Source organism: Apodemus sylvaticus, chromosome 16 (assembly GCF_947179515.1).
Source record: "Apodemus sylvaticus chromosome 16, mApoSyl1.1, whole genome shotgun sequence".
NCBI classification, from domain to species: domain Eukaryota; kingdom Metazoa; phylum Chordata; class Mammalia; order Rodentia; family Muridae; genus Apodemus; species Apodemus sylvaticus.
The window spans coordinates 46,549,036-46,561,549 of record NC_067487.1 but is presented as its reverse complement, the minus strand read 5'-3'; the positions used below and the strand labels follow the sequence as shown (position 1 = coordinate 46,561,549).

The 12,514-nt window shown below is 39.8% G+C and overlaps 1 protein-coding gene across 5 annotated transcripts in view; it reads left to right on the top strand.

Moving 5' to 3' along the window:
* The window catches only part of Arl15 (ADP ribosylation factor like GTPase 15), a 370,731-nt gene that overhangs the window by 104,689 nt on the left and 253,528 nt on the right, over nt 1–12,514 (top strand). For 3 of the 5 annotated variants that reach the window (XM_052159501.1, XM_052159500.1, XM_052159502.1), the window contains one exon: nt 54–200. The exons of the other annotated variants lie outside the window; for them this stretch is intronic. In XM_052159501.1, coding sequence (XP_052015461.1) covers nt 153–200 — 48 coding nt within the window. In that variant the 5' untranslated portion in view covers nt 54–152. The remainder of the gene's footprint in view (nt 1–53; nt 201–12,514) is intronic. 5 annotated transcript variants of the gene reach the window in all.

The window sequence follows — 12,514 nt, the reverse complement described above, 5'->3', positions numbered from 1 at the left end:
TATTTATTTATCTACCTACCTATCTATTTATTTATTTATTTATTTTTTGCCAGGTCACGTTTTTTTAATTGATGTGACATTAGAGGGATTTTTTTCATTTTGGTGGCTGGAGAGTTTTCACCCAGCTGAAAACCATCAACCATTTAGACTCCATGCTTCATTTGAATTGTGATTCTGGACGCAAGTCAAGGATGACAACTGTGAGTTTCATAACTTTCTCTAACTTGTTTCAAAAATGTTTTTGGGCCAAAATGCGTCTGAGGCGGTTTCTGCTTTCTGCTGGCGAAGCACTATGGAGGTTATCAAGGTCAGCACTGTGTTGCTGGTCTCATAAAAGGAGCTGGGAGGAAGGAGCCTTCCTCATCTCCCGCCCTTGCCTCTGTTTGTCCAGCAGTGGCTTATCTCTTCTTGCTCAACATGGATATGTCACTGGGTTGTGCCTCTGAAAGGAAAAACTATTATATGAAGGTTGAGTGGACAAGAACAGGCTAAAGAAAGTCAGAGTTGCAATAATTCCCGTGTGGTGACTGCTACCTTAGTTTCCCATAGGATAGCTGATTGAAGTGAACATTTTCTTTTGGGGAATCTCTGTATTTAAAGTTGTTATTCTCCAGGAGATTCCATCTCCAAATTATTTAGTTGTTGTTGTTGTTGTTGTTGTTGTTTTTTAAATACAGTCTTGTTTATTACGAGTCTTAGTTAGGGTTTTACTGCTGTGAACAGACACCGTGACCAATGCAAGTCTTATAAAGGACAACATTTAATTGTGGCTGGCTTACAGGTTCAGAGGTTCAGTCCATTATCATCAAGGTGGGAACATGGCAGCATCCAGGCAGGCATCGTGTAGGAGGAGCTGAGATCAGTTTTACATCTTTGTCTGAAGGCTGCTAGCAGAATAATGGCTTCTAGGCAGCTAGGATGTGGGCCTTAAAGCCCACACCCACAGTGACACACCTTCTAATAGTGCCACTCCCTGGGCCAAGCATATACAAACCATGGCATTATAGTAAAAAAAAAAATTGGTTTCATAAACATAAATCTGGATAATTAATATAGATCCACTTGAGCTACGTAAGTAGATCAAATATTTACTAAGCAGGCCTAGGTATAATTAATACATGTGTCTGACAAAATTTATTATAAAATAATAGAGTGTGAATCCTAAAGAACTATTTAGCAGGTAGAATCCATACAAGTAGGATGCTCAAGGCACTAGCATATGTCATGGACAGATGGCTAGAGACCAGATAAGAATACTGCAAGATTTGTAGTCTTGTGTATTTTGGGCTTGTTTTGTTTGATTGTGAGACAGGTTCTCCTATAATCCGGACTGACTTGTTAACTACAAGGCATGTAGTCAAAGTGACCTTGAGCTTCTGGTCCTTCTGCCTCTTGAATGCCACCATGCTCAGAGATTTGTTGTTTTAGGTGGTAGGTTCTTTGGTGACGTACTTATTAAAATAGCAGAAATGCAAGAAGGCACAGTAAGAGTTTGTTGTCTATGGTAAGATCGGTGGTGGGTTTTGGTTTTTGTTAGAGTATCTAAAGGATATGTAGATCTAGATACATAGTGGGGAGTTTAAGTTCCATTTTGATTTGTTCTCTAGAGAGAGATAGAAGCTAGACATAGGTTATAGAAGTCATCCAAGTATTTGAAGCCATGGGAGTAGAAGGAATCGTCTGGGTGAAAGATAAGTGAGAATATTGTTGGCACTATGGATGCACACCCTAGTTCCTGTCTCTTTCACTGCATTGACTGTGTACTTGAGCTGATGAGATGGGTCTGCTGGTAAAGGTGCTTGTTCTGAAACCCAGCAACCTGGGTTCAAGTCTAAGAATCCATGGTTCATGGAGGCAACCAATTCTTGACAGTTGTCCTCTTACTTCTATATGTATGCAATAGATGACTCCTTACCTAGACATGTTACACACACCACACACACACACACACACAAATGAATGCTTTGAAGTATTCTTATACAGATCTCTGTTTTTTAGCATTTCCCTAGACAGTGTAATCTCTCTGGTTTCTAATCCTCTCTGACTCTTAGAGCTCATCTCTGTTGGTTACCTCCTCTCTCCTATGACGTCCATGAGGTTGTATCTTTGTTTTTTTGTCCTGTCACACTGACCTATAAGGGTTGAAGAAGTTCCGGGCTCAACTTGCTCGGCCTGGTCTTTGTCATGTGTGTAAACCTTAGAGGGGAGCGATGTCCATGTAGGTCTGATAAATGTCTAAGGTGCACCAAGTTGATAGGATGTGATTTTAAAAAACGGTAAATGTTCATTAATGAAATATATGAGTAGAACATGGAATCTCATTAACTGCCATGAACAGAAAGGCTATGTGGAGGGATAGGGTGATGTTCTCAGATTTTAAAACTTGCTTTGGTAAAAGGGCTCTAATTTCTATGATCTGCTTTGCCGAAGAGGAACCCTGGCTTGCATGAGTCTCATAGATGAGAAAGAAGGCTAAGAGAGATGAGAAAGACCTTGATGTCTCTCCGTGTCTTCGGTGTCCTTCTCTTCCAAGCACTCAACAAGCCAAAGTGTCGTACTTTGAAGGGGTGATTTTTGAGGCCCAGTAACGTTGTAGGTGCTGAGAGGTGGAAGCTGGCAGAAGATTTTAGAGGACCTTGTGGTTTTTATCTTGAGTGCGATAGACATGGGAGACTTGGAGGAGTTTAAGATGAGAAGTGACCAACGTGTTTTAACGAGATTGTGCTGGCTACTGTGTCGTAAATAGACTGCGGGAGGTTAGAGTGGAAGCAGAAGGCTCTTGGCAGTAATCAAGCAGCTGATGTTAGCAGGCTGGATGAGAGTGGAAAGGGTAGGGGTGGTGAGAAGTCGGAAGATTCTGGATCTATTTTGAAGCTGTTGTTGACAGAATTTCCTGATGGGTTGGACATGTGCTTTGGCAGGAGGTGGGAAGAGGAGAAGAAATACCAAGGATTGCTCTAGTTACTGGCTCCAGTAATGAAACAAACAAACAAACAGATAAACAAACAAACAAATAGTTTTTAACTTCAAGGAGCTGACTTGGAGGAGGAACCCATTTGGGATAAGCTAAAAAGTTATTTTCCCCATAATTTTCTAAATTGTAAAATACACAGAACATAAAATGCTTAAAGATTTCAAGTGTAGTATAATGGCTTCAAATTGCTCTGCCACCACGTGACGCTATTGGCGTCATCTGAATTCTACGTCGTCCCATCTTTGTAGCACTGAAATCCTATACCAGACACACAGTGAAGTGTTTTTCTGTTCTCGTCTGCTAGCTCTTGTCTGCCACCGCTCTGTGTGGCTCTCTGGTTTGTTCTGCCCTTAACTACTCAGATAACCAGAATGGTAGCTCTGGTCTTTGTTGAATCTGGTTTCTTTCACTGAGAGTTACGATCGATCTCAGGATTGATCCAGATCATAACACACTTGTGAGGTTTTATTTTTTAAGACTAAATAATATTGCATTGTATGCATAGTGTGCAGTTTTGCGCATCTTTATAGCTATCCACAGACACAGGACTGCTTGCTTCCATGTCTCTGCTCTTGCTGTCAAGGCTGCAGTAACGTGGATGTACGGATATGTCTTTGAGATAGACTCAGAGGTTGCATGCTGGATCATAGAGCGATTCTCTTTTCGATTTTTATAGGAACTACTCCGCTTGTTTCTCTGATGACTGTAGTAACGTATGCTCAACTCCTGTGTCTTTGCCAATGCTTGTTATTTTTGTTTGTGTGTACACCTGCATAATTCATAAGTTGAAGCCTCAATCTCAATATATTAGTATTAAGAAGTAAGGCCTTTATGAGGTTACCGTGATCAAAACCTAGCCGTGTATGCATCTTCTTTGGACAAAAGTCTGCTCAATGTTTGAATGACTTTTAGGTCCCAATTTAGTTAAATTTTGTGTATTTTGTCTTTTTCTGTGTTACTATAATTAGAATTATTTTCATTTCTTTGAAAGCAGCATCATTGGGACTGGGGATATGGCTCAGTGGGTGAAGTGCTTGTTGTACATGTATGAAGACCTGTGTTTGAATCATCAGATCACAGTTAAAAGCTAGGTGTGCTAGTGCCTCTCTGTAATTCTAGCACAGGAGGAGCTAGACAGAGATAGTGGGTCCCTGGGCCTCCCTCACCAGCCAGTATAACCGAAAGAGGGAGCTCAGATCAAATGAGGGACTCTGGTTCAACAAATCAGATGAGAAGCAGTTGGTGGAGACATGCTGATGTCCAGCTGTCAAATCGCTCACAGAGGCACGCAGATGTGCACACACACACACACACACACACACACACACACACACAGACACACGCATGCACGGACACCATTGTATACACATGCACACTTCTGTGTGGATTTTGTTGTTGAGGGTTAGAAATTCTTTACGTGTCCTCGATATTTATCTCTTATCTGATGAGGCTTTGACCTTCTTTTGTTTTTCCCCATTCTGTCATATATTAGTTATTGCCACATTGCTGCAACAGAAGCTGTTTAAGGAAGGAAAAGTTTGCTCGGTGTCACAGCCCTGCACAGTCCATCACAGCAACACAGAATTGAGGCAGCCAGTCACCTATGTGGATAGTCAGGAGGCCCTGGGATTTGTCTCCATGGTGATTCTAAATCTGTCAGGTTGTCAAGATACACACATGACACTTTTTCATCCTGTTATGTTTTCTAAGTTCTGAAGTCCACATTTATGTGTGCCCCGACTTTGACGTCATATCTAAGAAAGAATTGCCAAATGCAACATCATGAACTTCAGTCCAAATTTTCTTCTGAATTACATAATTTTAGGTCTTACATTTAGGACTCTGACCCAGCTCACAAAGTTAACTTTTCTGTGTGATGTTACATGGGGGTGGGCACAGTTTTCTTTTTTCAGGAGGACATGCAGTTTCGTTTAAGACACTTGTCTTTTATTCACTGAATAGTCTTGATGTCCTTGTATAGCATTACTTGGCCTTTCAGGTCAAGGTCTAGTTCTGTCCATTGGCTTATGTCTGTCTCTGTGCCAGTACTACACTATTTTTGATTACTGTAACTTTATTTAAGCCCCAAGGTAAAATCCAACCCCTTTGATTTTATTTTGTCTTGCGATTCCATATGAACTTATATCACAAAGGCATCATGGGAAATTCCTGTGCAATCGCATGGGTCCTGTAGAATGCTTTGTGGGGGGCTGATGGGCCATCAGTGCACATGATGTAGCTCCATTTATATCTTAATTTCACTCCTCATTGTTTTGTGTTTTTCATAGTATAAGTCTTTTCAATTCTTTGGTTTAATCATCATCCATTTTATCCCCTTTGTGCTACTAGAATTGCAGTTGTTTGTTGTAATGTCCCTTTAAGATGGTCTTTGGCAGTATAGAGGTATGCAACGGGGGTTCATGGTTGGCTTTGTAGAATTTCATTCTAATCTGATATCATCCACAAACTGATGATTTACTTCCTCCCTTTGAATCTGGATTCCTCTCTGTTGCTGTTGGGTTTTGTTTTTTCATTTTAAATCTAGTTGCTCTGGTTATAATTTCCAATTATGTGCTCAGTAGATGTGATGAAAACATGCACCTTTTCTCTGGTTATTTAAAAAGATTTCATTCTTTCACCAATTGAGTTTATGGTTTAATGTGACTTCTGTGTTGATATAGATTCCTTCCATGTTTGTTGAGTATTTTTAAAATTATTAATGTCACTGAATTTTCCACTACTAATTGACATCAATTTTGTCTTTCATTCTATTACTTTATGATATGTCATTACATTTTTATAAAGTGAACCGTCCTGGCATTCCAGATATAAATTCCACTTTATAGATATAGAGATAGAGAAATAGATAGATTTTTTAAATAGGTTATTGGATTTGATTTGCTAGTATATTTGCTAATAAGTGTTTCAGTGTTCTTGTGTCTTTGATACTGTGGTAATACCAATTATAAAATAATTAAGAATATTCCATCCTCTTCAATTAATATTAGTTCCTTAAGTGGTTTGCAGGAATTTTCCAGTAAAGCTGTATTTCATTAGGAGATTTTTGACTATTTTTGCAGTCTTTTTTTTTTTTTTAAACTGACCATAGTCCAAAATGCCGAGCCTCTGTTTCTTCATGAGTTATTCTTGGTTGTTTTGTATTTCTAGAAACTTGTTTATATTGCCTGGGTTATGCTGTTTCTTGGAATATAATTATGTATAGTACTCTAATCCTCACCTCTTAGAATAAAGTGATTTTCTGCTTTCGTTTCTGATTAGTAGTTGGAAAGCCCTCCCTCGCCCTTCCAGAGTCCAGCTACCTGTAAATCTCTCGGCTGTGTTAATCTCTTGGTAGAACCATTTGACTTCATCGATTTGACTGCAGCAATTTTCTGTTGTTGTCTCTTTGCTTTTCCTCTCCCTCCCTGTTCGTCCCTCTCTTCCTTCCCCTTGTATTCTTTCTTTCCCTCTGCTGGGAAGAATAATGGGTAGAATTATTTATGGCTAGAATAAGATTTATGCCCTTATGTGATCATCTAACAGCAAGGAGAAATTTGGTGCAGAAGCCAAAGAGGACTGCTTGGGTAATGTTCTTGGGTAGACTTAAGGGCAGGCAGGTTAGCTTAGTGGAGGGATAGACTTGGATCAGCACGGGATAAAATTTGTCTGTAATATTGTCCTTAGCTTTAGACTGGAAGACAGTAAAATGCCAAGGAAACACAAAAGTAGTGAGCTGTTGAAATGATTTAGGGGAGATGTCGGTGATTCCCCTTTAAGGGACATAGTAGCTACTATCTATAGTACTTGGATATAGAGTGCCCTGTGTAAGGCATGGTATTTCTGTAGCAATGAGTTCGGAAGCATTCTCCACAGATTGGCATGTGAGGCAAGGAGGAAGCTGGATTGTGACTGTCAGAAGGCTTTGGTTGAAGAGCAGGAGCTGCAGCCTAGGGGTAGAGCCCTGGCCAAGATATGTGAGTCCCTGGATTCGATCTCTAGAATTGCCAAAAAGAATTCTGTTTGAAATTCTGAATTATATATATATATATATATATATATATATATATGCCATGAAGTGCATAAATTCACATTGTTGGTACTTTGATAATGAGTTCAAGATAATATTGTTTTTTTAAGAGTCATCAAATTGAATAATTGATTTAAAATGGAAATTAGAAGTATTTTTTTTTTTTTTAAACTAGGAGAATATTTGAAAACTTACTATTCACTAAACTGGGTGGAAGCCTATGGAAGTTTTAAGAGTTTAGTACTTGGAAACATTTTCTGTATTTACGTGTCTGAAGAACTTTAAAAATAAAGTCGAATGTACTATGTTTGAAAATGTTGGTTAAACGTCTAGGGGGAAATACAACAAAGTTTGTTAATGAGGTTAGATGTAAACCAAAGCCCTTCTTAAAAGTGATTGCTGTAATTTCCTAGATTTATGAGCAATTGGATTTATAAGCTAAAGGCGAAGGAACAGGTTCTAAACTTCCAGCTTTAATAATTTAGACATTCATTTGCCCAAACAAGAATTGATTCTGTATAGGAATAGCAGAAAATTCTCCCTCTGTGTGTGCAGCCTTTCACACGTGGATTTAGATCACCTGGTTTTCATGTGCACCCTGACTCTTCCTATAATGGCTCAGCTATTGCTTAAGTCCATGTCGATTTCTAATGCTGGGTATACGAAATTTATAACCACAGTTTTTAATTTTTCCCCATCCTGCATCTTAAACCTAACTTCCTATTTTTTTTTTATTTTTTGCCAAAACCTCAACATAGATACCACCTTCATTTTAATTTAGTCATTATAAGAGCTTCCTATTAGGCTCTGTCAGGAAACGGCATTTTCAGATAAGCCGTGTGCAACGATTTTTAATAACTGCTGCCACTTCTGTTTTCAAAGGTGTGGGCAGGATACCAAGATGATCCCTTGTCCCAAAGGAGCAAAGAGCTATGTTTGGACCTCATTGGTAGAGAGGGCTACATGGAGGGTCTGACAGGGTCAGGGTGATGTGAGCCAGCTCTATGCTGTGTCCTGCTCTCTTGCAGGAAGAAAGCAAAGTTAGAGAAATAGCTTGATTTCATTCTTCTCTTCTGTCGTGTATTGGCTGTAACTAGAAACCACAGGGTGTGAGTGTCCACAGATGCAGTCTGCAGAGGCCAGCCTCCCAGCTCTGAAGAAGGGGAGAGACTGGTTGCAGGCCTAGAAGTCTGTGTCCAGGGAAGCCCACAGAGGGCTATTCTCCCTGGGGCGTGTTCTAACTAGGGGTCTCCAACCATGTGCTTATTAGTTTACTGCTGTGTTCTTCTGTCCTTTTACTGTGGAAGATTCTGGTTGGATTATTTTTCTTCTCCACTGCTTGTGGTACCCTCTCTTTATTCAGTAATAGTGCCCCTGGCAATATGTTGGGACGCCATTGATTTGCCTTACAAAGACAAACATTGGGGAAATGTTAAATATCTAGGAATTGTGTTAAAGCTGAAAGGTACAAATATTTAAAATACAGTGAGTTAATAGCAGGTGGCCTTTTAATTCGGTGGACTTGTTTTTCGTTTAATCTCTTGAATTGCCATTGACTTAAGTAAAACAAATAGTGGGCTCCTTTTCTGTAGGTCTTGGAAAGTCACCAAGGTACCTTTCAGTCTGACATCTGGCAGTAGTTTGCTTTGTCACTGAGGCCACATGTGTCAGGGTTAAAGATTATCAAAGTGTTCAGGACTCTGTGTGATCTCCTTCCCTATTTATATTATTGGACGAAATATAAATGTGTACATACACATGGACATACCCGTACACATGCCCTTGTATTTCCAGTCTGGAGGCCAGAGGTAAACTTGCACTGTCTCCTTCTATTCAAAAATATTTTAATAGATATGTGTATGCACATGTGTGTGCACACGTGTGTCTGTGTGTGTGTGTGTGTGTGTGTTGCTTACATGTACATCTGTCTGCCTTCTTGTATACCTGGTACTTGCAGAGGTTAGCAGAGGGCATCAGATCTCATGGAACAGGAATTAGGGAGGGTTGTGAGCCTCCATGTGGATGCTGTGAACAGATCCCCCAGTCCTCTGCAAGAGTAGCAAGTTCTCTTAACAAGCCTTTAGAGTTCCAGGCTCGCCTAAACTAATAGAGATCCACCTGCCTCTGCCTCTCGAGTGCTGGGGTTAAAGGTATGCGCCACCATGACTAGGTATCTTTAATTCATTTTTGTGGCTTGATGTACACTAGAGCCTTTCCATACATTTTTATATGTTTCCAGTGATGAATATTTTTCATTTTGCAAACCTTGTCTCTTATTGTACATAATTTTCTTAAGGAACTTTTCCCCTAGATTTATTTTAACTATACAATTGCTATCAATACTAAGGTAAAAGAATCATAAATAGCCGGGCGGTGGTGGCGCACGCCTGTAATCCCAGCACTCTGGGAGGCAGAGGCAGGTGGATCTCTGTGAGTTCAAGACCAGCCTGGTCTACAAATTGAGCAGTCAGGGCCACACAAAGAAATACCCGCTGGGCATTGGTGGTGCATTCCTTTCATCCCAGCACTTGGGAGGCAGAGGCAGGTGGATTTCTGAGTTTGAGGCCAGCCTGGTCTACTTAGTGAGTTCCAGGACAGCCAGGGCTATACAGAGAAACCCTGTCTCGAAAAAACCAAAAAAAAAAAAAAAAAAAAAAAAAAAAAAGGAAAAAAAAGGAACTGTAAATATGTCCTTTCTCATTTATGAAATACCATGGGAGCTTTGGGATATACATTTAGAATGAGACCATAATTTTTTACACAAACTATTATAAATTGTTTCTAAACAGTCATCAAATGAGGCATAATATCTTTTTGTTTTTTTAAGCTTGCCTTTATCTGATGTAGCAATTTTCAACCTTCCTAATGCTGGGACACTTTAATACAGTTCCTCATATTGTGGTCACCCCTGCTCACAAAATTATTTCATTGCTACTCCATAACTGCAGTTTTGCTATTGCTATGAATTGTAATGTAAATATCTGATTTGTAGGATGTCTGATATGTGACTCCCAAAGGGGCCACAGCCCACGGGTTGAGATCCACTAATCTAACCATTTTCCTTCCTTTTCACTTGCCCTAATCCTTTGTCGCTTTAACATGATAGTTGACTGCAAGATTTCGAATCTCAGTCTTTTGGAAAAGCTAAGTTTGCTAGCCAAAGACAGCGTTTGATTTCTACCTATGTGGTGTTAACTGTAAGTGCCGTTGTTCTGGTTTTCCACGTGCTCCAGATAAGCAGTTTCTTCATGATTATGCTGCTCTTTGCAAACTGCAAAAGGGAAACTTGAAATTCCATACTAGCTGGATAAATATGTGGAAACCCAGAATGGATTTATTTAAAGTAAAAAATAAATAAATAACTGTGCATGCATGCATGCATAGACCCCAGTCACATATCCTTAAGGAGTTTACGAGGTTTTATATGTTTCTAGTTTCTAGTGACAGAAGTAGCCCACACTACCCCACTGTGCCTTCCTTTTTAATTGAGAAAGAATAGGTGCTACCCGGGGCTCCAAGTCCTCCAGGTCCTCTTTGACCTTCTGTCAGATATGAAGGTCAAGGCAAAGCAACACAAATGATACAATGTATCAAGGGGAGGATGGAAAGGAGAGAGAGAAGGCAGGAAGGACAGACAGGAAGCCTGACTGAGAAGAGACAATCAATATGCCCAGCATATCCCAGCTTAGGGTTTGTTCTCTCTCCTGGATCCCAGCTGGTTGGCCTTCCCGCTCACAAGACTGCTGTTTTCTGTCCGAATGTCTATGGAAGTGGAACAGAAACAAATCTTGTTCTAATTTGTATCTGTAAAGTCAGCTCTCTGATGTACCATAGACCACAATGTCTACTTGAGAGTGTTCTGGGCTTCCCTGCAAATGAATACTAGGTATTCTACAGTATACTGAAACAGTGTAAGAGTCAGAGGTCCTTGTTTTCATTGCTACTTTTTAAAATGTTTTTTACCCTCAATATCATGGCAGTCAGGACCTGAGCTTAGCCAGTTGGATGGTCTCTGGCTGGAGCATTGAGTTACGCTGTGGCTATGGGAGAGCTGGGCTCAGGCCAGCAGGCAGTCAGGGTTAAGTGGCCAAATTAGCAGTGACCACTGTGGTTACACTCTGCGTTTCTTGGTTCTTGGGGGAGTCTGTGAGTCTTTTTACTTCTTCGGTGAATTACCAGGCTTCCGGTATATCATTCTTATGTCCTTCAATCAGAGAAAAATATTCTGTGTGCTCATGTCTCATAGTTTCCTGTGTAGTGTGAGAACTCCTTTGATAGAGTGTGTGCTTGACAGCGCCCTGCAAATATCTTGGAAGATATTTTACCTGAATATCTTAATATCTTCATCAGTATGGATAAGATTCTCCTACCATCTCTAGGGCATGCGTGCATAAGTGAATATAAAGAACTAAAAAAATTTATGACATAAATGTAAGTCCATATGCTTCCTTTCACTTTTTTGAGGTGTGAACAGATTAATTTTTTTTATTATTGGTATCCGGTTTGGGTAAGTGATTTGTGGGTGCTGAAGAAAATCTGTCGATATCTCATAGGTGATTTCAGTTGTCTGCTTTTAGTCTGTGCTCAGCTTTCGCGCATGATGTTTGATCATAATGAAAAGTGCCTCTTTAATAAAACACACCTTTAAATAACTCAGATTAATTCCAGCTTTTAAAGTGAGAAGATGTCTTGAAGCACCCCTGCTGCCAGCTCAGCTGTGGATCTGACATATCCAGCTGTGCCCTCTCTGCCTTTTTCATCACCAATAACAGACTTTGCGATCAGAATCTGTCTGGCACGTGTGTTGATGTGTGAGGAAGGATAACATCTCCCTCACTGTATTGACTCCTCAGCACTAGACCATAGTAAACATTTGTCTTTGTCAGCAGCTAAAGCAGCGTGCTTCGAGGATGCACAGGGATTGAATATGTCTCTGCCCTTAGCCTTTTGTCTAGGTCTTCCTATTGAGTGACTTAGTCCAAGAACCAATTTAATATTAGGATAGACTAGTATGTATAAAACTTGCCTTGGAATTTTCCGTTTCTAAGGCAAGAAAAAAAAATCTGTGCTCTCACATTATATCAAGATTATATTATATTTTATAGTAAATAATTTTAATTGCTCTTACTATAGCAAACCAGAAGAACTGACTGCCTTTGTTATTAGTCACTATTGGTATTTGGTATTTATCAGCTCTTTGATTAAATGGATGAAAAATAAACCTTAAACTGTTTATGTTTAATTATATATCATGAAAAGAATCATGAAAGTCAATGTTCTTAGTAAAAAAAAAAAAAAAGACCAAACAAAACTTTATCGTAATAATGATACCTATTAATTGTTACATGCTAAGGTTTGGTAAACAGTACCTTGCACGCTACTCCAGTGATCCCGAGAGGTGATCTTATTTCCTAGATTAGGCGATGGCCATCAGTGAAATAACTCATCCTGGTGGCTCTGGGGCTCTCTCTGTCTCAGGCTTATCTGACATGCACTTAATCAAAGCGGTACAC